This window comes from Pseudochaenichthys georgianus, chromosome 2 (genome assembly GCF_902827115.2).
Source record: "Pseudochaenichthys georgianus chromosome 2, fPseGeo1.2, whole genome shotgun sequence".
Classification (NCBI taxonomy): Eukaryota; Metazoa; Chordata; class Actinopteri; order Perciformes; family Channichthyidae; genus Pseudochaenichthys; species Pseudochaenichthys georgianus.
The window spans coordinates 6798318-6825282 of record NC_047504.1 but is presented as its reverse complement, the minus strand read 5'-3'; the positions used below and the strand labels follow the sequence as shown (position 1 = coordinate 6825282).

The following is a 26965-nucleotide window of genomic DNA, read 5'->3' as shown; positions in this document are numbered from 1 at the left end:
AATTTGACAAAAAGGTTTTCAAACTGTGTTCAAAGCCATTACTTTTAGCTCTTTAACTCTACATAGAGTTTTCCCAGTGTTTACCTCGCCAGAATATAATAATAGATAAATAGAAAAGCATCAGTAATGAATGCAACAATTTAAATAACTGTGGGGAGTAAAAGTAAACGTCTATTCTACGGTGTATAATCCATTCAAGATGAAACTACTGACTCATCGTGAACCCTTCCTCTGTTCAATAGTACACAAATAAAATGCTCTCCATTACAATTCACCGTTAACGCATGAGATGATGAATTATAAGATGAGAGGTAGCTGTGCCTTCTGAGTCATCGTCCTTATGTAACACTTTTATTGGTTTCTTTCAGAAAAGATAATTAATGTTTATATTCCCAGAAAAAAAAAAATGCTCTTTATGATAATTAGCCTCCTGAAGTAAAGTGGATTATAAAAGCTTTCACTCACTGTGCAGTCACTCACTTTCATGCCAAAATCAAGGCGTCATAGCAGACACCTTCAAGAACACTTTGGACTGTTTTACAGAAAATGATTGCTATTATTTTGTTTAAAGTGTGGCAGTGCGGGTAAATCAGATGTACCTGGCATGAGTTTGGCGGAGGGAAAGATCCTCTCTTGGATCTGTCTGCTTTCAGAGAGTAGTTCCTCGGCGGTCATGGGGAGATCCAGAGCATCACGGATCATCTGCGAAGCAACCAGAGCGTTCCTCCCCATCACCGAGGACTTCACCTCCCAGGTGTACCGCTTCCCATAGCGGTCACAGATCTCCTGGAAGGACACGGTGTACAGTCGCTCTGTGTCTGAAATGAGAATACAATACAAAAACAATGTCATTAAGCAATACTACAACTCTGGTAATGACCACTTATTGTAATGAAAAGTGTTTTATAAAAGGCCTGTAGTAAAAAGCACTTTATTTTCTAAACAAACAAAATAAATAATACTTTCAGGGATAACAGCCCTGAACAGAGCTATGGTATCAAACTATTGCAATGTAAACTGTTCTGTTTTGCGAAATAAATATACATATATAGTCAAGCACCACGTAGTCCATGTTAAAGATATTAATCATCTTAAATTCGGCACATGTCTGATGAGTCAATTTTAAACAGCTTGTATAAAATCAACTTTCAAATGAGGGTAACATAACGTCACGTCAACAAGGAATAGTAAACATTGCATTTCTGAGGTTTCTAGAACAAATACATATTGGAAATGTATGCCGAATTAACCACTAGGTTATTAGCGACAAAACACAATTCAACGTTTGGTTTAATAGTGCACGTTATGTTGACTGTGTGCAAATGAATAATGAATGTATAGTTTTCTCTATGCAGTTCGGCATGCCAAGTGAATAGCTGTGCACGAGTTTCGGTGTCAACGTCGCTTTAGTAGAGGTGCAATCTCCCAGTATGAATAGACAAAGAAAACTACAAGACATAACAAACATAATGCGTTTCAACACCTAATAAAAGTCCATCCATGTCGAAAAGTACATGGCTCACGGGTTTAAAAGTGCTTCTTGATGCAGAGTCAGACATGTTTCACTCAGGAGCCTAGTTCCGTGTTGAATATCAGGGTGAGTGGTCAAACAAAAAGTAACCCCAATAAGTGTGATTGAAAAAAAGAAAAAGTCAGCTAATCAGTGTAGATGCTCCGACTACAGATTTATAAAAGGCTTTTTACGTTTAATTAGTATGAATAAAACTAACAACAAATACAATATTTGAGTCTAAAATGTAGCTACAACAACGCAGGGATAGTTTTTGGTCGTCTTAGCGCAAGGGTCAGTGGGATATTAATTCTACCAATTGCTCTTTAATTTTAAACTATTTAAAACTTTCTTTTTTCTTCATTCTTTGTTATTATTTGTATTGTTTTTTTTATATGTTAGTTTATTTCCAGAAATATCCTTGGAGTTTTCAAGCTCATGATCATAACTGATGATTAATAATGAATCCATCATTACGCCATGTCTACCTTTATACTCACTCACTTCACCAAGTTATTATTGTTGTCTTTAATTTTTGTGCAGTTTTTTCTCAGTGTCCCTGCATTGTAATACACAGTATGCAATACAGTAGTAGTTTGACTAATTCATTATGACATCTTGAGGATTTATTTATTAGACTTGACATATCTCCTACAGACACAGAAGATATTCAACATTGTGTTACTGCACTAACAATGCCAAGTAAACTGACTTTGTGTAAAATCCGGATAGCGCCCATTAAAGTGAACATAACATTTGAATGCCCTCACTTATATAAGACACACAACTCCTCAGAACACGAGGATGTTGCTTTTGTATACTCTGAATAACAAATGTTTTTCTTTCAGTGTCTTACATTTCCATTCTGCACAGCGTGTCAGAGATGGGCCGCAGCAAATTACTGACAAAAGGCTGCTCACGGCATTGTTAGCAGAACTGCCACATTTTTGTGAATAATTGGAAGCTCCATGTTAACAGAGTTTGTCTCGTTAGTGTGAAAGAGACGTCAGGGGAATGAGAGAACCCCGTAACCTGGACAATCTAATGAGCTTATGGATTTCAGGCCTAATTGGGGGACGACGGTGAGAGTGAAATGGAGACTTTGAGTCCCATCGAGTGTGCTGTGTGCCAAATTGTGTAGTTTAGGGAATTTCTCAGACAGACGGTGAGCTGGGAACACTAAGCAGGAACAAGAACCATGTGTCTTTTCTGGAGGAGCTAGAAAAGTACAATTACCTGATGAGTCCCACAAATCAAGACAAAAAGATGACGGTGTGGGAGAAGTAGCAGGAGATGGCAATGAAGCTAGCCCGGAGCGACACTTTGCAGTCTGACTGAAACAGTGTGTGTCTATATAAATAGTGGAGAGGTAAAATTACAGGCAGAGACACACTTAGTCAGTTCTTACATCTCCCACCAGAGTACAGAGACACCGCTACATTACACACAGAGTTGTATTCAAAGCTTTACGTCTGCTGCCTAATTATTACACATATATAAACTTTGTTCCAGCTTTTCATTAGCATTCAGTCAACATTGATATGATGGATTATACACAGATCACTTTATATTAGAATTGATCCCATTCTAACCCACTTTTCCAATTAGCTATACGTCCACCATTGTTGAGACATTGAAGTTTCCTGTGCTCACTGAAGCTGACTTAAAAATAGAAATTCTCACCCTGTCATCTCATTTGTGTATATAAAACTTCTTTGGTTTTATTGGCGTACTACAAACCTACTCAATGGACCTGATACACAAGGGAAGGTATATATAGTTTCTTGGCCAAATGTAATAAACACGGAGGTTGTCCAAGATGATTACAACTAAATATAAAGCACAACATACTAAAACCATGACCCTGTGACAAGGTAGCACACGGTTTAGCCCAATTGTTTGGTCACAGGATTCTAGATAACCAATAATGGTGGCCACCACAGTAATGATATCCATTTTTGTTATTACCGTTCCCTAGCTAGAATGGATATAGACTCATTGACCAGCAGAGTTGCTTGGTAAATGAATTCTCTTTGATTTGGAGGCGAGGGATCGATAAGTGTATTCTGAGTTATGACTACAGCAGCAGTTGATGAATACAGTCTTCTCCCAGTGTGACACCCTGCCAACGGTGATCATGCTTTACAGATGACACTGTCAACCACAGATGATACCGTCATTTGTAATTCTCCTCCAGCTTATCCTCGGATTACTAACCGTGACACTTCGACAGGAGGAGCAGGCCCTAAAGCAATCCACACACACACACACACACACACACACACACACACACACACACACACACACACACACACACACACACACACACACACACACACACACACACACACACACACACACACACACACACACACACACACACACACACACACACACACACACACACACACACACACACACACACACACACACACACACACACACACACACACACACACACACACACACACACACACACACACACACACACACACACACACACACCTGTTTACACTGTGATGATAAGCTTGTTAACTCTATGTGGCTCATCGGTATCACCCTCAGCTGCAATTCCCCAGCCGACCATTTGTCCTGGGTGAGATATCAGCAATCACCATTTTAAATGAGGAAAGGTGGAATGAAATGCTAATTCAGCAACGAGGATCAATACTGTTCGCCCAGGGGAAAAAAGTCAGGCGGAGGACTTTCTGCTGTCCTTGAGCTCTCAGGGAAAGACGTGACCACAAACTAACAAAACTCTTCTTTCGCCTGGCTGAACAGATGGGCTGATTCCAGAGGCGTTGAACCTGTTTTAGTACACCTCTAAAACAGTACGTTAAAGTGCGTTATATACCAATTTGGCAGCAGATATCAATTATTATTTTAAAGAAAGGAAGCTTCATCCAAATATTTTTTAAGCCGCTGTTGCCGAGGATGTTTGATGGACGTAAGGTGTTGTTTTTGTTCCAATCAGACTGAAATTAGGAATTCAAATTAGTTGGATTGGCTGAATTAAGCCTGATTAAACTGATAAATGTGCAAAATATAACACGATGGAGGTTCTGATGATGGTCATCATTTAATATATACTGATGAGTGAAATCCCCCCACCCTCATTTTGTTGTGTTGAAGTAAATGACTCTGTAAGGAGGCTGTGAGCACTCGAGACTGAAGTGTTTATGAAGCGGCATCCCTTCACTAATGATAATGTTAATTATGGTGCTTATATGGAGGCATCTCCATTTTCAATTAGGAGGTTGATTACAAGAAGAGTGAGTTCATCTGAAGCAGCTGAGTATTTTGATCTTCATAAGTAAGTAGGTATACAGGACTATCATGAATACTAATTTGATCCGATTTTAAGCTATGTTAAAAACACATTTATATTTGGTGTATTTGCCAACGCTTTAGTGCGCTTTGATTAATTCCTGAGTATAGTAAGTAAGTGAAGTTTATTCATAAATGCTTTTCACAGACAAAGTCACAAAGTGCTTGACAAAACAATAAAACATACAATGATAAATGACCACACAAGCCACGTGTTAAGAAGTCATAAAAGCACCAAAACACAATAAAACATAGTATAGAATAAAATCGGGACTGTCGGGACTGTCTTTAAATTAGTTTTAAAGGAGTCAACAGAGTCTGCGGACCGTAGGTGAGCGGGCAGAGCATTCCATAGCTTGGGAGCCACGGCCTCGAACGCTCGATCACCGATATCATCGATAGCAAAACATGATGATCTATTCTCCGTCATAGTAAACCTAAACATTTGAATTGTAAGTATCTCTTATTCAGTATGTTATGGTCTATCCTTCAAGTGCATGTTTAAGATCTTTAAATGTACCTATATTCGCAATGTTTGCCATCGGGAACTACAGTGCATTCTGTCCAAAGATGGAAGCAATGAGAAAAAAGGAAAGTACACATGTTGAGTGTTTCGATCCACAGTTCATCAAAAAAGGCCTCAGAATGTGTCAATGTTTCTTCAAGTGCTTCAATCAGCTCAACAGCCTTTGATCGGCCAACTGTTAAAACCTGGAGTCCTTAAAGATCGTCTAGAACAGAACACTCTGCGTCGCGTCGCGGTTCCGGCGGCGTCCGGTGAGCTCTCGCTGGCCCTTGAAAATCCGGGGGAGAAGGTGTAAATCTCGCGCCAGGCCGTACCCATATCCGCAGCAGGTCTCCAAGGTGAACAGCCTCTGGCATGTTAGATCAACTGGCTTCACCAGCCAGTTGTGGTGAAGGCATCTGACTTACTTGAACCAATATGCTCTGGTTTCAACATGATTAATCTCAGACAAGCACAGTCCACTTTTCCATGTAACATGCTATGCGTCTACAAGCCCAACATGTATCACTAGGTAATTTCCCTTGGTGTACCATCAAACATCTCCTTCTGCACTTTCAACCATTCCTTATGTACACAAGATATGAGTATGTATACTTATTCTAACAATGAGAAGACCAGCAACATGTTCACCATCGTAGCCATAAGGTTTGGCCCTCAACTCCAACCTGTGCTTCTCAAAATTGTATCAGAATCCAGCTCAGGAACTGTTGTAGTAGCATCTTTAAAAAATGGTCTCTATTAGAATGTAATTGGTTTACTTCTCTGACACTTTGTCCATATATTTTGTTCTGCAGTGCTTTGGAAGGACGTTGTTTGGGGAGTTCTGCTGTGTAGCTGGCTGCTGCAACGATGGCTTCAATGTCTAATTTATTTCACAGGAAAAAGTGCCAATAAGGTAACCATGCAGACTGTATTTAATAATATGTTCTGTTGACCTTTCCAAAACAGCGCTGATGCTTTTTCTGTTTTCTTACACTTGAATGCCAGCTTTAACTCTGACTATCTATCTATCTAATAGGAACAACTGCAATGGTAAAGTCAATATAAGAAAGGGAAAGCCACTGATTCAAGGAGCAGCTTCGAGAAAACTAAGCATCAACATATCTTAACGAAGCCGGGAAGATAGCCAACAAATATCCAAACCATCAACAATCATTATGTTTCGCAGTGGTAACAAAAAGGGAGCCAAACGAAGTACCCAGGCCCGGTTCCAGAACAAAATGACTCAGGGTGCATCTGAGAATAGAGAGGGTGCAGTGGTAAAGTGCTATTTTTATAAGTGGGGAGTGGACCTAACACCCTCTAGGGGGGTCCTCACCTCCTCTAGGAGGGTCCTCACCTCCTCTAGGGGGGTCCGGGGGCATGCTCTCCCGGGAAGATTTTTTTTTTTTAAATATTGAAGTTCAAAGCATCAATCTGGTGAACTTTGAGAGCAAAATGTACTGTATGCATCAATGTGCTCTTTGCTTGATTCATGCCTTCCCAGTCCCTTATCACGTAGCCTATAAGAGCATGGCGCCAGTTGTTGTAGCCAGTTGTGGTGAAGGCATCTGACTTACTTGAACCGAAATGTCTACATGCATAGCAGAAGATGGCATCTTTTTCACATGAATATTCCAGCCAATCTCTGTTTTGAAACCATGAGCTGCAAAATGAGTAGCCTACAGGCGAGTTGGGTACTTTTTTTAAATATACCTGGGCAGGCTCTGTTTTGCCGAGGTCCTCTGGCACTTGCGGGCCGCTGAGGGGTGGCGGGGTTTGGGGCAACGAAGACGGCTGCTCCGCCTCCGTGGGCGAGGCGGGCAAAGCCGGCGAGTCGGACGTTATTGTCCACGACAGTGGCCGCGGGTAACGTAATGTCCCCATGATCTGAAATGTTATTACCTGCAGTAGATGCAGTGTTACTGCTGGCGATTAGGGCTGGTTGTTTTAACCATTTTCTGATGTCCATCACTGACTGCTGTGTAAGCACCTTGCAGATGACGAACGCTCAGCGGCACAGGTCACGCGCACCTGACATAATAATAACGTTACTTACCGTTTAAATTGACCAAATAAATGCAGCAGACAATGTTATTTAACCACAATTACAATTTATTTTATTTCAACTAAATTCTTCTTCTTCTTCTTCTTCTTCTTCTTCTTCTTCTTCTTCTTCTTCTTCTTCTTCTTCTTCTTCTTCTTCTTCTTCTTCTTCTTCTTCTTCTTCTTCTTCTTCTTCTTCTTCTTGTGCATGCTGGGAGTTGTTGGAGTGTGACAGAAAGAGAAGAGCGAGACTTTTTTCGTTATATTTTCCGTTTATTTTTGTGTAATGGGTGTTTATTTAATATAGTTTATCGGTGGTGGTTTTGATTTTCTGTACTTTTCGTGCTTTTTGGTGGTGTTTTTGGGGTGTTTTGTGGGCTTCTCTTGCCGGTGTCTCGCCGGTCGGCGTCTGACGCCATGGTAAATGGAGAGTTTGCCAAACTCACGAGGAAGCACGGCATTAAAATCGCAGCCGGCTTCCCATGCACTGTGGAGGAGATCGGGCTGGCTGTGGGAGAGAAGGTCGGGCACAGCAGCATTAAGTCCCTGGCGCGGATGAACAGCGCGGTGGTGATCTTTCTGGATCAAGTGGAGAAGGCGAACCGCGTCATCGAGACGGGCATCGTGGTGAGAGAAATGTTTGTCCAAGTACAGCCGCTGATGCTTCCCGCAACCAAAGTTGTACTGTCTAATGTCCCTCCCTTCATAACTGATGAGTTCCTCAGTAGAGAACTGTCCAGACACGGGAAACTTGTTTCTCCCGTAAAAAAGATGCTGTCTGGATGCAAGTCTCAGGCTGCGGCCCCACGAGGACGAATTCGGTCGTTTGCGTTACTGTTTAGTGTCATATAGACCGTTCGGCCACACGAGGACGACCGAATATGGCACTAAACGACTGAGGAAACGACAACGGGTCCTAAGGTGGATAGAAATGCATACGCCACTCTCTGGGGGGTCAAACAGCTCCGTGTGTGCGCCCTATACGGACATTTTCAGATCACTGATAGTGATTGCGCAATAGCCCCGCCTCTCCCCACCTCTTCTGCTCACCTCCGCTTACCCCGCGCCAGTGCTGAAGTGTTTCGCCACCAACAACAACAACAATGGCGGATCGCAGAGTTGCTATCGTGCTCCGGACGCTATTGACCATGCTACAGTTGTTTGTGCAACATCTACAGCAATAATGATGAGGCAATAGCCCCGCCTCTCCCCACCTCTGCTGCTCACCCCCACGTCAAAGTAAACTGCATCCTGAATTCAGATTATTTATCTTTCTCTCGCGAGTGAAGTCTAATCTGACAGGACGGAGACACGCAGCTCTGCCCACCTGCAGCTCCTCCCGCTGCAGCAAAACACACACTTTAAGTCAGATCATCACCCTTAGCTATTTTAATTACCTCTCAAACTCCCTAAACTAGTTATAAATATGTTTATTTTTTACTGTCGGCCGGGTCACTCATTACTGGATCAGCTGCTGCATGAGACAGACACTGACGCTGTCCGAAGAGAAGGAGGAAAAAGAGAGGCTCCGTGTATTTTATCATTATATTATATAGAGTCGTTATTCATTTGTTTTAAAGCTCAATAAATAACAAAGAAGACCTTTGACCGGCACTTTTATAATTTTGTCCGGAAGATTTCAACTTTAATACACGCTGACTGGCGAAAAAATCTGCCCGGTTCCCTCGGCCCCCACCGCGGAGAATAAACAGAAGGGCAACCATGACAACCATGCTTCTTCGCTGCTTTTGTGGAGGAAGTTACAGCGCCACGTAGAGGCTCCTGCATATGTCCTGCAGCTTCTCCAGCGGTTGGAGCTAAACGGAGCGGTCTCGTGTGGGCAGACACTATCCGGATAATTATTGCATGTGGACGGAAGCCGTTTGCGATTGCGTTTGCGTTAATCCTATGCGTTTAGCCGTTTTCGTCTTCGTGGGGCCGCAGCCTCAGTTACTGAAACACGTAGTGTCTCACCGCAGACAACTGTATATGATACTGAACAATCGGAATGCGGAGCTTAACCTCCGTTTTTACGTTAAAGTAGATGATTATGACTATGTGATTTTTGCAACATCATCAGTTATGAAGTGTTTTGGTTGCGGGGAGGAGGGGCACACCATGAATGCCTGTCCGAGGCGCGGGGATCCGGCTCCGCCTGGTCCGGATGACCCGCAGGCTGGGCCGTCCAACGTGCCAGCGGCGGGGTCGTCCACCGCTGCGCCGGGGCCGGCCGCGCCGAGACCCCCGGCTGTGCCGGGGCTGTCCGTTGCGCCGAGGCCGCCCGTGGCTGCGCCGAGGCGGACTGCCGCGCCGGCGGCCGGTGCGCCGGTTGTAATGGAGCAGCAGGTGGCTGCTGCTGAGGGAGGGGTGTCACCCACGGTGGCGGAGGGCCCCCCTCCGGAGGCTGCTGCTGACAGCAACGCTGCTCCTGAGCAGTCGGCGGTGGCTTGCGATGTGCCGTCTCGGACGCGGGGCGGGCTGTACAGCGCGGTTCTGCTGCTGTGCCCGGCTTGCGGTGCGGTGGTGTTGCACAGAGTGTGGGTGATTATGTCCAGGAAAATGAGGTGGTGGTTTTGTGTGATGCAGAAGAAAAGGGCGATGGGAGAAAAAAAGATAAAAAAAACAAATACAACTGGTGAAAAAAACCCTGGAATAATCAATGAACCACAAGGTGATTTGGCAAAAGAAAATGTAGGCACAGGTGAAGTCAGTAAAACACAGGAGGAAGATAGGGAAACACATTTGGACAAAACAAGAGAGGAGAAGAAAACATGGGGTGAGCAGGTGGAGGTTGCTGATATGGAGGAAGAGGAGGTTGCAACAGAAATGATAAATAAGAAAAAGACTGCTACTAAACGCAGGAGAAGTAAAAAGGATGTACCAACCGTTGCAAAAAGCATTAAAGTAGTGAGTGAGGGAAAGGAAGAAAGAGAGCAAGAACAGGCGGATGAGAGTTGGGATGATTGTGTGTCTGACAGCAGTGATGTGCCAGGTTTTATGAGCAGTAGCCAACAAAAAAAAAATGTACTCGGCCGAAATGATAAAAAATTACCTGGTGCAGACAAAAAACCAACATAATGTAATCATAGAAGAATATTTCCCAGATTTGTCCGTTTTCTGTGCCTCAGCAAGACTCCACATGAGCCGGAAAGAGCAGTCTGTCCTGGATGAGCTGGAAATATACAGACTAAAAAGAATTGTTACAAAAGTGAGGAAGCAAATGGGCAGCGTTGATTTTAAAAACCTCGATGTCTGTGTTTAATTTATTTGTTTTTATTTTTGCTTTTAACATCTCACTCGAAATGGACACTTTTAGTGTGGGAAGTTTAAATGTAAATGGAGCCAGAGAGGAAAGAAAGAGGGCTTTAATATTTCAGACTGCAAAAAAAAAACATATCGATGTCCTCTTTTTACAAGAGACGCACAGCGACGTTTTTAATGAGACGGACTGGAGAAAGGAGTGGGAGGGGGAAGTCGTTTTAAGCCACAACACCTCTCTTAGTGGGGGGGTGGGCTTCCTCCTCTCCAAGTCTTTTAGTCCTGTCTCTCTGGAGGTCGAGCATTTTATCAATGGGAGGTTGCTTTTAATAAAAGCACGGTTTGACCTTTTTACAGCTGTTTTTGTAAATGTGTATGCTCCAACAAACGGTGCAGAGAGGAAGCTGTTTTTACTCAAAGTTAACGATGTTTTAAACGGTTGTGCCACGGAGGATTTTTTATTCTTGGGTGGGGATTTTAATTGTACTGAAAATGCATCTTTGGATCGCAACCATGCAGAGCCGCATCCAGCTTCCCAGCATGCTCTGAGGCAGCTGGTCCACTCCCACGGCCTGGTGGATGTATGGAGAAGGATGCACGCAGACACCAGGCAGTACACCTGGTCCCACATCAGAGAGAATAGAATCTCATCAGCTAGACTAGATCGTTTTTATTGTTTTAAGCATCATTTTAATATTTTTAAAATATGCAGCATATCACCTGCTGGTTTTACGGATCACTCTTTGCTTTTATGTAATGTTTTTATTAGAAATGTTTTACCCAGAAGTGCATATTGGCATTTTAACTCGGTTTTAACATTTGATAAACATTTTAAAGAGGCCCTTATTTATTTCTGGAGTGTTTTTAGGCAGAGGAAGGGAGATTTTAGCAGTCTTAGGCAGTGGTGGGACCATGGTAAGACTGAGATAAGATTGCTCTGCCAACAGCACACCCTCAATGTCACAAAAGACATCATTAGATCTATGAAAGACCTGGAGAGTGATATCGTGGAACTAGAAACAATAAGTGAGACCACAGGAGATCGAGGATATATTGAAATCCTCAAAGAGAAAAAAATGGCTTTAGCCAACCTGCTGGACGTTAAAGTTCAGGGTGCACTAGTCAGGTCCCGGTTCCTCAACACCAACGAGATGGATGCTCCCACTAGCTTCTTCTTCGGCCTGGAGAAAAAGAATGGGCAGAGGCGAGTGATCCACTCACTACTGTCAGACACAGGGCAGGAAATAACAGAGCCAAGCCAGATCAGGAGGCGAGCTGTGAGCTTTTATTCCACCCTATACACAAGCGAGTATGAGGAGGGGGAAACTCTGTCCGAGGGGTTCTGCAAAGAACTACCTCAGGTCTCAGAGGAGACCAACTCACAGCTCGAAGGGCCGTTAACGATCCAGGAGCTGCAGACCGCCCTGCAAGGCATGCAGGGACGGCGGGCTCCTGGTATCGATGGCCTCTCCGTAGAGTTTTATAAAGCCTACTGGGACGTCTTGTCACATGACATTTTAGACGTTTTTAATGAAAGTCTGGCCTCTGGCTCGATGCCGATGTCCTGCAGGAGAGCGGTGATCACGCTGCTACCAAAAAAAGGAAACCTGCAGGACATCAAAAACTGTTGCCCTGTGTCTCTGCTGTGTGTGGATTACAAACTTCTGTCCAAGGCTTTGGCCACCAGGCTGGGGAGGGCTGTGGAGCAGGTCATCCACCGGGACCAGACCTACTGTGTGCCCGGCAGGTCCATGGTGGACAATGTCCACCTAATTCGAGATGTTTTGGAGGTCTCCAGCTCATTGGGCATTGATACTGGTCTGATTTCTCTAGATCAGGAAAAGGCTTTCGACCGCGTTGAGCACAGCTTCCTCTGGAAAGTAATGGAGAAGTTTGGGTTCAGCGCTGGTTTCATAGCCAAGATCAAGGTGTTGTACAATAAGATTGAGAGTGTGCTGAAGTTCAACGGTGGGCTGTGTGCTCCGTTTAGAGTGTGTAGAGGGGTCCGACAGGGCTGTGCTCTGTCTGGCATGCTCTATGCACTCTCCCTAGAACCCCTTCTCAACAAAATACGCTCCAAACTGCAAGGGCTGTTTTTACCTGGTTTTAGTGGAGGCATGGTTTTATCAGCATATGCGGATGACATCATTGTTTTTATTAGAGACCAAAAAGAGACAGACATTTTAGTTAACATCGTGAGGGATTTTAGTTCAGCATCGGCAGCGAGGGTGAATTGGAAGAAAAGTGAGGCCCTCGCTGTCGGTGAGTGGAGTGGCGGTCTCCCAGTTCTTCCCCAGAACATGCTATGGAAGAAAGATGGGCTAAAGTACCTGGGTGTGTTCCTGGGTAATACAAGCATAGTCCTGAGGAACTGGGAGAGTCATAGCAAAGATAGAGGGAAAGCTGTCCAAGTGGAGGTGGCTGCTCCCTCAGATGTCTTTTAAAGGTAGAGTGTTGGTTTTAAACAACCTTGTGGCATCCCAACTGTGGCACCGTCTCACCTGTGTGGACCCTCCCTCGGGCTTACTAGCCCAAATACAAAAGAAGTTGGTGGATTTCTTTTGGGAGGGTCTACACTGGGTGCCACAGGGGGTGCTGTTTTTATCTAGAGAGGAGGGGGGACAGGGCCTTATCCACCTGGCCAGCCGAACAGCCACTTTTAGGATACAGTTTTTACAGAGGTATCTGACTGGCCCGGCTGATTTGGTGTGGAGAGATGTGAGCAGCTGCATTCTCCGACGCGTGAGTAACCTGGGGCTGGATGCTGCTCTGTTTTTAACTGATTTAAACATTTTAAAGTTAAGTGGGCTACCTCCTTTTTATCAGGGTGTTTTTAAATCTTGGGCCCTTTTTAACCATGCAAGGTGTCCAAAGACTGACTCTCTGTACTGGTTGTTGAGGGAGCCTCTCATTCACAGAGCCAGGTTGGACGTCAGCAGCAGCGAAACACCCGGCCTGACGGTGGCGCTGTGCCGATCCAGGACCCTGTGCCTTCAGCAGCTGGTGGATGCAGTGGGGCCGGAGCTGAGCGATGCCCGGGCCTTGGGCTCTCTGCTGGGTCTGCACTCTGTCCGGGTGGCCGAGAGGATCCTGCAACTCTGGAGCCAGATCCTCTCCCCTGATGACAAAAGACTTTTAAGGAGCTATGGACAGGGAAGAGCCAAGCCGGACCCAGCAGACCCTTTCCCGGAGATCTACTTGAGCCCAGGGCTCGGAGAACTGACCGGCCACCTGCTCAAGGTCGCAAACCAAGGACAAATGACCATCCACAAAGCTGACAAAAAAACTATATACATGAACATTGTAAAGACGACCAACAGAAATGTACTGAAGGACAGGGCCTCCACTGTGTGGAGCACCAGACTGGGTGCAGGAATCGGACCAGGCCCACAGTGGAGGATTTTATACAAACCTCCCATAAAAAAACGTACTGCCGACCTCCAGTGGAGAATTTTACACGGTGCCATCGCCTGTAATTCTTTTATCTCCATTATTAATCCTGCTGTTTTTAACAAGTGTCCATTTTGTGGTTTTAGAGAGACTGTTTTCCATGTTTTTACAGAGTGCAAGAGACTCACGGGTTTCTTCTCTCTTTTAACATTGGTTTTTAGTCTTTTTAGTATAGCTTTTACCGAGAGTGTTTTTATCATGGGGGCTCCATATAAAAAGACGAACAAGGAAAAGTGGCAGCTCCTGAATTACCTCTCTGGCGAAGCAAAAATGGCCATTTATTTAAGTAGAAAAAACAGGGTTGAAAATAAGAAAGGGGAAGAGGCAAAAGCGATCTGGCTGTGCAACATCAGAGCCAGACTCTGGCTGGAGCATCGTTTTATAAACATATTGGAGACTTGGATGCTTTTAAACAACGTTGGTGTTATAATGATATTGTGTGTTCTGTGGTGAATGAGGATTTGCACTTTGCACAAGTTTTTAAGACATAGGTTTTAATGTACTATTTTAAGTGATTCGTTCATTTTTTTTGCTCAATGAAGCACTTTATTGATCACATGTATAACTGATCATATGTAAATAAAGTGTTTTTGCAAAAGTTAAAAAGTCTTCTTCTTCTTCTTCTTCTTCTTCTTACTACCATTATTATTATTATGTATGTAATATTTTTCACTTTTTTTTTCAAATGAGGGTGCATACGACTGAGGGTGCAATGCACCCTTAGGCACCCCCGTAGGACCGGGCCTGGAAGTACCATTCAATTATGAGCAGCTCTCCTTCACCTGCTTGTATTTGCACTAGCATGTACATAATTAGTGGATGACATTGTCTCTAAAGTGTAATTAATTGATATTGTGGTTGTGTTTAAGTGCTAAACAAAGGTAACCTGAGGAGACTTGCCTTGAGTTTGGATGCAGGGAACCACCCGGACACATACAGTATGCACAAAGGGCCCCGCGTGTTTACTGAGGCGCTTTGAAGCTGAGCCTTGACAGGTTTGTTGTTCCACTGTTGAGAAGGAAACATAGAGGAGTTCAGTTGCCTCACTTGAACACAACTTGTCTTTATGTTGTTGATGCCCTGCTTTCAGGGTGCAATAATTATGCCATTTGTTATTTCTGATTGAAATACACACACCGTTAACTGTATACATTAGCCATGACATGTTTTCAGAGTATACTCATGAGTGTCATACCCACAAAAAGTCTCTTTTTAAAGTATTTCAAACTAGTTCCATATTTTATTACTACATATCTGAAAAAAAAATGTAAGAAATGGAATAACACATATCAGAGTGCCATCCGGAGGGCAACAACAGGTTTTACCACATAAGACGCTGAGAAGGAGATGAACAGTGAGGAAGATTTACCATATCCAAACCACCCCTGGATGTATTCTCCGTCAGTATGAATGTCTAAATGTTCTTATGAAGTATTCTCCACACTGCCAGGAATGTCTATTTAGGGGAAAGGGCTGAAGCGTTTGCGTCCTAAATGTCAAATTTAAATATTTCGTGTCCGAAATACTGGATTAAATACCCACCATGAGCCTTTAACTGTATAATTGAAATGCCCCCCAGGTTGTTAAAGCTATATGTGGCCCTAAATCAAGCAACTTCTGAATCTATCTGCTGATCCTGAGAATTCTCAAGGAGACAAAGTATCTACAACATTAACTATGGTGTAAGTGGTTACAAGATGTTTATAATATGGTTATGGTAAACTGTCTGGTGGCTCATATGGTTGCTGTCAGATCTTAAACCTGCTGAAAACCAGCATCTAAGAAAATGTAAGTCCCAACAAGAACCCTTGTTGTTGCTTTCAGAGTGAACATGAGTGTATTAAATGCTTGTCAAAGCTGTGTAAGAATGAAACTGCTCACGTGGCTCAAACTCCCGTCATGGCTCCCAGGTGGAGATGCGTTGCTTTGGTTAATTTATTTCATGCAGGAATACACACCCAGATGTGTTGATAGGAGCATCCTAGTATCTGCATTCCTGTTGTGTGTTTGCAGGAGAAAGTTTCACAGTGGCCCTGCATTTAACAGTCTGCTGCACCTCAGGAACATCTCCCTTTGATACGCCGCTTGATTTATGTGGCTGTCATGGCTGACGTGCAGTGACCCCCGAGCGGTGCAATAAAATATTCATATCTGCGCGGGACACTCTGCAGCGCTCCACTTCCTCCCTGCTATTTACAGAAAACACTGGCCTTCAGCACGGCTTCAAAGGCAAATATAAGTGGTGTCCTGGAAAGCGCTACACACAAGTGTGTTTGGAAATCACTACAGCTGCAGGGTTCTGACCAAACTATAATCATTTGTGTAAATTGAACCCTGTGGAAAGCTGTGTGCCTAATTGGGTGTGAGTAATAAGGCCTCAAAGCAGCAATGTGCATTGTGTATAGAGCAAGGAAATGTGAGGTACCCTTTGAAAAACCAAGAGGGTCTAACGGGAAATTAGAGAAACAACAGGTGGCATTTTTTCTTGAGGCAGCCGCACTCTGTTGTCATTGGAAACGATTTGAAAAGACGCTGTCAATCGGAAAAAGGCGCTATGTGGACATGGGGATATAGTGTTTCTGACATGCCTTTAGCAACTCTGAACTGTTGTATTACAATTGGAATATTATTGGTGCAGCATAAAATGTATGCGTTTGAAAACGTTGTCAATTTGACCCCTTGATTTGAGAGTTATGTCATCCCAAAAAAAATTGAAGTTGACCAGGGTTTGTTCATCACGTCACTTTCCCTTAAACGACAGTTTTATGTTCCAGTGTTTAGCGGATAAAACAGATGAGATAAAACATGCTTATAAGTGAGCTTTGGATGGTGTTATTTGGACAGGGAATGTTTCCCCTTTGCTAGCAGTTCAATGCTAAGCTACGCTAACCACGTCCTGACTCCATACCACACATGAGATTTACATCCATCGAACATCTTTCACTCTAGAAAATAAATAAAATGGCTACATTTTCCAAAACTGTTGAACTTTAATAAATGTTTCTACCAAGCGCTCGGGATGGCTCTGTTGAAACAAACTGGACTCATTCTGTAAACTAAGTATTCAACATCCAAATGAGCTTAGTTTCATTACAGTTTGTTGTTGTTGGGTAGAAAGTGTGCAAATATCCAACCAAATCACCGTGGATACTGTGGGTGCCAGCTCATTTATTGGCCGCATAGCAGCTGTAGAAAGTGTTGCTTGGTGGCAGAGCGGAGTCTTGGCTCCCTTGTGTTTTGCCTTGGAAGAGACTTGTTGATATTGGTACATTACATTTTCCTGCGTGAGAATTCCATTTGAAATACTTGATAATGATAACAGAGTGTTATGTAAAGCAGTCTATTCACACGATGCCAGACAAAGAGAACATGTCGGGCTGCCAGTTTCCTGATCAGTAAAGGATACAGTTTATCTGCAGCCGTGTTGATGAGGGTCTGATGGCATTGTGTCTGAATCCCACAGCTTACCGGGATACTGTCGAGTGATTAACTATCAAAGTCAGCCTGATGTACATCTGTCTCATTAGGCTTCCCGGAGAGAAATGGATCAGTGGTGTGACATTACTTCACATATTTACACTTCAGTCATTACAGATTACAAAGTGAGATCTTCATCGTTGCATCTTCTATCAGGGAGATTAATTGTCTTGTCACATGGGTAGAACCCTGAGGATGGAAAACAAGGAATTACATTGCATCACTGAAGTCACAGAGCATTTCAATCCACATTTTAGTGGGACCGCCATAGTGTTGGAGAAGCTACTTTCAAAGCATAGTTTTGAAAGCTACCACCAAGAAATGTAGTCTGGTTACATAGAGCTACAAAAAAACCCTCAATTTGACATGATGACACATAATGTCTTGCACGCTAGCAACAAATACTGCTTATTACCTTTGGTCTCTGTGGTCTTTAGTGTCGCTTTGTGGTCTTTAGTGTCGCTTTGTGGTCTTTAGTGTCGCTTTGTGTCTCTATTGTGTTTCTCCTTGCAATCATTACTTATTTGTGTAGTTGTTCTGTGTGTCTTTGGGGTTGTTTGTGTCTTTTTGTGGTCATTTCCATCTCTTAAGGGCTGTTCGAGTTAATGTTTATGAATAGAATGTGAACTAAACACTGACAAAAACTTTGTTGCAAAAAGGCTTTACATTTCCTCGGAACCGGGACCTTAACTTGAATCGCTGAGTTTGTTTTTTACATAATGGGGAGTGAGTGTCGGTCACAGATGGATTGGCGCTCTTTCGAAAAGTCTCAGAAACGTCCAGCTGGCGACTGTTCAGAACGAAACGAGCTGGAGCACTCGGAGAACAAAAACACAAATTGCGTAAAGACAAAGCCATCCGTAAAGCAGTAAAAAAATTACATTTATTTTTCCTTCACTGGTAAACTCTGGAGCCTGGACATGTATCAAACCGGTCTTAGGGAAAATGGAAAGCTGTTTGTGTAGTAAAGCACAACAAGACACAGAGTACGCAATTTGAAAAAAGGATTTAAGTGTAGAAGCATATAATCTGTAGAGACATAAAGTAGTTTTCTTTTGAAACACTCATGTATATAACATCAAATGATCTTATAATGAATCCTTAATGCTCTGTTCTAAACATGACTCTGGACAGTTAGGTATCGCCCAAGGTCATTAAATGTAAAGCATTAGCGCGGCCTTAATGATACACTGTTGCCTGAACAGCATGTTAAAGTGCTCTGTGGTGGACGTGTGATATAATATTAGATTATTAGTGCGGCTGCAGACCTCATCAAAGCATACTGTACTGCTGTATCCACACACAACTCCTTGATGTGTTATAATGAGGAAATTAATGCCAGTGTGAGTGTGCATAGAGAACAATCAGAGCAGAGAAGCAATGATTAAACCATTAAATTACTCAAACGAACAGCGGGGGGTTAATTTAGTCTTTTTCAGTGTCTTCATTTTGACATTAAAATTCCTTCTTATGTGTTATTACTCGTCATTTTATAAACCGCTCATTAAACGACAATATGGCACATTTAATAATAATTCATTTATAAATTTATTGATCATGTGAATAATTCATAAACAGTAAGAGGTTTTAAATCATGCTGTTATAATGGCATGGGGAGAAAATATGCTGCTAGAAACTACTGACAAAAAGCAGAGGCTTCTGTTCACTCTCAGTAACGTAGATATGATCAACACGTTTGTAAAATGTGTAATAGCACAAAACCTGGGTAATATATTGAACTGAGTAGAGATGACATCATGTTGGCCAGCTGCCAGAACCGAATTGATTTGTCATCTAGTTTACTTTACATAAATGACTTATTGGTTGTTTTACCTCAATATCTTTAACTGGATGAAGGATTTTATTAAAGGTACATGTTAGCATGGCTTATGGCCATAATAAGGGAAGGTGAAATAAATACTTTACATTAAGTTATTTTGTGTCGTGTAAATAATGATGTAATGCTTTTGAAAGGAAAAAAAGAATAATAAAAACATATATGTACATATGCTGAGCCCAGAGTAAAATGCTTTTGTGTGCACACACTAGAGGGGGACAGCAAACCCCAGTGTGATTTTGTTGACAGTACGACTATCTTGGACAAAGTTATAGTGGGGGTGCCAAATCCGGCAGCACCAACACCTGGTCTGCCACATGTGGAAGCCCCTCTTTAGTTTCTGCTGAGCCCAGAGTCAAATACTTTTGTGTGCACAAAAAACGTTGGCGGTCCTGGGTACGGGCCTGCATGTTAGCTAACAGCAGCGTCAGCCGAAAGCAGTTCAAGTTCAAAACTAAGAGGAGGAGAGTAGACTTCTGTGGACATTTTTGATACCGGGTAAAATCCTGCCGAACGTTTGGATCTTAACTTATCAGACGCAAGCTAAGCTAATGTTAGCCATTAGTTTGTAAGCGCTCTACCCTATGTCCACCAGGGAAACAATTATTCTTAACTTGAAACTGATTTATTTAGCGGTTGTATCAGGGATACTTATCATGTCCGTTTGCTCCAGAGAGGAGTAGACCACTGCGAATAATTTCCCCCTGAATGGTTGGATTTTTAGTTATCAGAGAAACAAGCTGAGCTAACGCTAGTGACGTCCGAGAAACACGGTTTTAAAAAAAAAAATCCCTTTTAATCACAGCAGAGGAGGATAAAGCAAAATCCTCCTGAGGGCGTTTTAACCAAGAGAAACTGACGTCAATAATGTCAAAAGCAGTGAAGACAACAACCCCCACAATCCTACGCTAATAGACCAGAAGAAAAGGGTTTACTCTGTGGAGTGTCCTTGTACTCTCCTCACTATGTCACACAGTGCAGCATAGAGCATTACAATATAGCACACATTAATATACAGAGGTAAATTTGCTCTTGAGTCATAAACTCTCAGGCTTCATCAGGCAGCGTACAGCCTGTGATACTGAGAGTCTCTCTGCCATTAGAGACATTAGTCAGCTGTGGGAACACACTCTCAGTGTACCGAACACTGCTGGGAACAACGTCTTTTTTCCAACACGTCTCACTACCAATACAAGCTCACTTTGTTTAACAGTCCACTTCTCTTTTAATTGATGGCGGTACGGCCAGAGCAGGACCTGAGGATGGAGCAGCTGTGAATAACACTGTGAACATGTGAATACATACTTTTAGTTGGTGTATCACATATATCTGATGTGACCGTCCTTGTGAGAATAAAGCAATTATAACAGTCATATAACCTATGAATCACAGAGAAGAAGGGCCTCAGTGGTGGGGAGGACTGCAGGCGAATACATCGTCATCACACCCCCCCTTCAGCTCTGAATGCATCGCACTGTAATGCCGCATGTTCCGTGCTCTGCTTCTCCTGTGATCTCCTCATAAAAATGTATAATTTCCACTGTCACCGAGGGAGAACTAGAGGACGATATTAATGTATTCTGGAGAAATTGGAATGCATGAAGTGCTCTGAGCGTGGCCCACTGGAACAAGTACCACAAGCACTGTGATTACAGTGCGTATCCCTCCAGGAATAATTCAGCACAATGCACGCTTTCTGTGCTGCATTTACTTCTGATAAATCATATTTTCAACAAGCCGCATGCTCCTTTATACACAATCTATCAGCGCTCAGAGGAGTCTACGGGGAGCGGTGCTAACGGAGTGTCGACTGGGTAAATAATGTTTAATTTAAAATCAGGCTGAAAGCAATGTCACGAGAAACCAACAACACAAACTGTGATTGTAGCACCGCTCTTCAGTCTGAAGGCTTCGCTGACCTTAATCATGTGTTGGAGGGTTCTGATACCAGGGTACGACGGGCTGCTCAGGCTTTAACATACATGTTAGCACTCAACAAGAGGCGTCAGCCATCTTTCCTGATTTGGGGGAGTGGCTCAATGGGAAATTGGCCTTGAGGCCATCAAACATCCCTCCTTAAGAGTGAGGTCCCAAGTCAGACCCTGAAGAAATATGAAGAAACAGATCCATAGATCTGCCAACATCACATCAATCTATGGTTTAGATTGTGAAGGAAAGACAACAAAGGTTAAGTGGCTATGGCTAAATGGGATGAACCTCACCTTTATCGACCACTTAGCAGAGAAGGCAGTTCCAGCAGAGGGTCCCAAACTCTAGCCTGGAGATATAATCCCTCGCGCTCTCGTTCTTTCGGTCGTGTGACCCCTTCATGACCACGATGGAGAGTAGGAACGAAGATGTTCCCCGAAACCAGGAACGCGATCCTGACAAAGATGTCAAAATGTTAGAGGAACCAAGCAGCAAGCACTTATGATTAGAATATATGATTGCAATAATTTAAAGATTTAAAAAGGAGTAAAGTCACTGACTATTTTTCGTAAATACACAAGCACTCAAGACTTTTAGAACCAAGCACTAGTTTGTATTAATAGATACTAAAAAGAAGGAAAGCTCTTTATTACAACTTGAATAGCAGAAACAAAGAGGATCAGAAAACAGTAAGGAATTCTAATGTATTTATGAATTAAATTCTTCTACAAATGGCATCGAAAGCATTCAAATTGAGTCCCAAAGCCTTTTCCACTTTACGAAACAAGCAGCAGGTGTCAGTGGAAGAATTCTGATATAAAATAGTGATACAGGCACAAGAGTTGACAACGTGGGTGCATATTCGTATGCTCTCCAAGTAATAAATGACTTAGCTTATGAAATAATAACTCCTTTAGAGGGGTTTAGATTATTGACAACAATTGGAGTAAAGCAGATATAGAATTTGTTTTCATATTTAGTTATGTTTACTGGTTGGAATGACAGGTTACTGGTTGGAATGACAGGTTGCTGGTTGGAATGACAGGTTACTGGTTGGAATGACAGGTTGCTGGTTGGAATGACAGGTTGCTGGTTGGAATGACAGGTTGCTGGTTGGAATGACAGGTTGCTGGTTGGAATGACAGGTTGCTGGTTGGAATGACAGGTTGCTGGTTGGAATGACAGGTTGCTGGTTGGAATGACAGGTTGCTGGTTGGAATGACAGGTTACTGGTTGGAATGACAGGTTGCTGGTTGGAATGACAGGTTGCTGGTTGGAATGACAGGTTGCTGGTTGGAATGACAGGTTACTGGTTGGAATGACAGGTTGCTGATCTGTTCACACCACTAATATTAAGACAACTCTCCCTCCAATGGTGTGTTTGACGATGGGAGACGGACAGCTCAGGGTTAAATGTTGGAAAGTGTAAAATGAGGGCAGAATCTTCTTCTCCCTCGTCCTCCCTGAACATACAAGAAGCCAGTCTGTGCTTATCGCGAGCTCTCACTAAATATGTCTGCAGGCTCTCACTGAGTGTCTCGCTGTGTGTTTTATCAGAAATCCGCTTTCGGTTATGTAATATATAAAAATGATACGACATGCAGCAGAAATTCTTTGTCCCACTGCCGGATTGGACCAAAAAGTATTTAATTTAAAACGATATTACAGTGAAGAGATTAATTTTTATATTAAAAAGCCTTTATAATACTGTAAGCTATTGTGTGTCCTTCATTAATTAATACACTTCCTAGCTCACATAACTTGGAATATTTCTCCTGCTTTCTGTATCTAAACGTTTCCATGAAAATGAGAATTCTGGAGATATGGAATCCATAATTCCACTCCCGCTGTTAATTATAATGTGTGTAATGACTTCCTGCTGCCTCTGTATCTTCTGGCTGACATTTGCACAGAGAGTGTCCAACAGGCTTTGTTCTACATTCAGCACGGCCCACTGTAACCATGGTGGGAACCCTGTGGGTGAATTATGACCTCAACACTGCCTCTCAAAGGCAACGTTCAGAAACCTTTAGCACAGAGGCTAAATTGCATTTTACAGAGCTAATATCATAAAGCCACACTTTGAAGTTGACCTGCCAGTTTGAGTACACTGAAAATACTGAAACGTTGACTAATTAATTGTAGGTTAGTTGAAAGCAAAATATAAGGTTAACATTATTTCTTTCAACTAACCTAATACAGTAATGTGAAATGAATGACATAATTCATTTAATTAACGTCAACGAATCAGTTTTTGTATGTTATCCACCTTTTGTTCTTGTTTTTCCTCTGAGCTTTTGGTCAGTGGTGCGAATTCATGTGAATACAATCCATCAAATGGTGTTAATTCAATAAGGAAAACATCCCAATGAAACCTCACAATTCATGGGGATTTTTTTTAGAAAAGGATTCCCCTCCCAGGACGGACAGAGGTGCAATAGATGTTGTGTGTACAGATAAAAAATGTAAAAAAAAAAAACTCCCAACTAACAACCAAAGTTAAGGGAACAACTTCAGATAGATGTGTTGGTGAGGTGTGAATAATGGGGAGTGAAGGAGCACTTCTCTGCGGTGCACATGAGAATAGTTTGGTCAGTGTTAACCATCACAAAACTGCAGCCGCTAATTCCCACAGCTGCCATACAGATTGCTGTGCCATTCCATGTTCAGGGCTTTATCATTCAAAGTGCTTCAGTGGAGGGAGAGGCATTTGAGAAGAGAGCTCGAATGAAACGAGAACCCAGTGTCAAGTTTAAGTGGGCTGGTTTAGAGTTAAGGTCGATGCAGCAGAATTACCTCCTCTGTGCACGGACGCTGCTCTGTCTGAAGTTAGCAGGAGGAGAAGCTGGTGGAAGATCTCCCCGGCGCCGTAATAAAGGGTCGTGAGACTCGTGACATTCAGCACTTCCAAGGCCAGGAGCGCCCGAGAGCTCTTTCTGTAAAGTGGGAGACAGATTGAATGCCTGGACAGACACCGAGGGAACGAGGCGAGTCATTCGGAGAGGACTCCTGGGACAGAAGATTCTATTGATTTCATTTTCCCTCCCACATGACTGCAAAAAAAACATCGCTGTGGGTCAGCGATACAGGCAGGACTTGTGCAGAGTGGGACTTCAGGCAGGGCGAGGTCACTTACACAAATTCTAATACACAATCATGTATAATAATAATAATAATAATGCTTCTTTCCACATGCTATATTCATTATTGTCACCTAATCATGACCTGTGTAGTCTAGGGAATATAAAAGACTACATTTCCCACGGTGCCATCCCTTGAGACACAGATATGGGCAACCTGTGTAAAAGACGCTGTCGAGACACAGTTTTTAAGTTATATTATCCTACACAATGTAAAGAATGAAAGACCATCTAAGTTGTTTATTATTTTATTTGACTTTTACCTCTTTGGTTTTGATTTGTTTGACTATTGTGAAGGCCTATTTACTTTGTTGAATGTGTGTGAAAAGATTTCATATTGATTGATTTTTATTTGTATTAAACGCGAGTCGCACAACCCATCATTGGATGCCAAACAAGTCATCACAACTGAGCAAAATAAATAAATTAAAAGATAGTAAGAACTATCGGTTTAAGGCTAAGTGGCTGGATGGAAACAAAGGAAGGAAAACATGACACGTACAAATAAGTCCGCTGTTATTTGGGATACTAAGGAGTAGTTTGCATAAATTAGCTCTCTGGGATTTGTTTGTTGGGAGGGATGAAAAAACGTCCTCCGCAGCGGTTCTTCGACAAGGCCGCAGAATCAAAGGCCGGCAATGATTACTAAAACATCAATACTAGTTAAAAGAGCACATTGGCTCCCTAATTAGCATGCCGGTGTCACCTTTACTCCAACTCGATAACGTGACGCTGTGCATACAGATCGTGTGTCGGCTAATGAGAGCACTAGACGACGCTATTAAAAACCCAAGATCTGTTCAGGAGCCCCATCCATACATAAGAGTATATCATGAGAGCAGCGCGGCTGATTAAAGCTGTGACCGCGGCGCTCAAAGTGTCATCACAGAGCGCACAGATGAACCGCATGCTGTGACCCTGTTGGCCAGTCCGGAGGAAAGTTAGCGCCGAGTTAATTAAATAAGGGTAATGGGTTAATATGTATATTCAGGCACTAGACCAAAGCTCAGAGACGTTTACTGTCACACATATAGAGCTGAAGAGAGGCTTTCTCAGCAGATTTGCAGCAGTTTAGAGGTGAACTATGTGTACAAATTGATGATTACAGTTATTTGTACACCTAAATTGGTATACACAAGTCATATATATATATATATATATATATATCATCACTAGACTAGTTAATTAGTATTCCTGGGATAATTCCCTTTATTCAATGATGAATTATTACTATACTAACACCACTTTATGATTTTGAAGCTAAAGCAAAGAGCTACATGAGTCTTGACTTGAAGGATTGACTCATCTGAACACATTTTGCAACTTGAACAAATATCTTAAAAAGTACTTGAAAAAATACTTTGCATGGAATAATGATACTCTTAGTAACCTTTTAAGATAAATGCACAATTCTTTTTACAGTGCACTAAAACACATTTTATGTGTATCTTTGACACCTTACGAACATGTTAAATGCATTGTTTACATCCATTACCTTTCATTTCATTTACAGTAGCTGACACTTTTATCAAAAGCAACTTGCGATAAGTGCAAAAAAACATGAATCAGGGGTAGACATTAAGGGCCGGTGGAATTATATTATCACTGGCCCCACCATGGTAACCACTGGCCCGGAGCATTCTTCCACCAAAAAAAAATCGACTAATAATGAAGAAAATTAACACATTTGTTGCAATAGTAATTCATGCACTAACTACATTACTACTTGTACTACAACATTTTAATCATCAGTTCTTCCTCATTTTCCTCAATTGTTCATATTTGGTTTATTAAAATAATGATATTGTGGTCATTGTTAAAAAATGTCTGCTATTATTATGAGTATTATTATTTGCATAATGCACTTTCTGCCTTCCTGTCATTAGGAGTTAGACATGTAATGGCTATGTAATAGATTAGATTAGAACCTTCATTCTCCTAAACTGCTGGGACATTTCCCTATAGCCAATACCTTTATATTTTCTACTCTTCACTTACTTGTCAGCATCGGTCGGCATTGATGTACAGAGCCGACAGAACACCTTGTTTATATTGGCATCAGTGACGCGTCCTAAAACCAGGAAGTAAGCTGCTGGTTCCCTCGACAAAAAGCAATGGGATTTCTCCACAGGGTTTTGGAAAATACCTGGAAATAAGGTCTGTGGAAAACAAACCTGTTTGATAAATGCACGTTTGTTCAGCCGGATAATCTCCACATGTCTACCCTACTTTTATAATTTTCGAATCATAAATCTAATCGATAGATTATAAAAGGGTTTTAGGACGCGTCACTGCACCACTAGAAGCCAACTCCATCGATCAAGCTGGCTGAAACTTTCTCTCCCTCTTCTTCTCATGCCCCCTGTCACTCTCCTTTCACTCCTCCGGTGACTTTCTTTTATTTGAAGATTGTTTTTTGCACGGCGCTTGGCCGGTTACCGCTGGTATTAAAAACATTTTGGCGAATATTTAGGTGGCGCGATAGT

General features: G+C 42.5%; 1 protein-coding gene across 3 annotated transcripts in view; it reads right to left on the bottom strand.

Annotated features, from left to right (window-relative positions):
• The window catches only part of pudp (pseudouridine 5'-phosphatase), a 33028-nt gene extending 31451 nt beyond the window's left edge, over positions 1-1577 (bottom strand). For all 3 annotated transcript variants that reach the window (XM_034099629.1, XM_034099638.2, XM_034099619.1), the window contains exons 1-2: positions 1484-1577; positions 600-818 (exon numbers count right to left, since the gene is read on the bottom strand). In XM_034099629.1, the coding sequence (XP_033955520.1) occupies positions 600-818; positions 1484-1559 (295 nt within the window). In that variant the 5' untranslated portion in view covers positions 1560-1577. The remainder of the gene's footprint in view (positions 1-599; positions 819-1483) is intronic.
• Positions 1578-26965: the final 25388 nt, after the last annotated feature.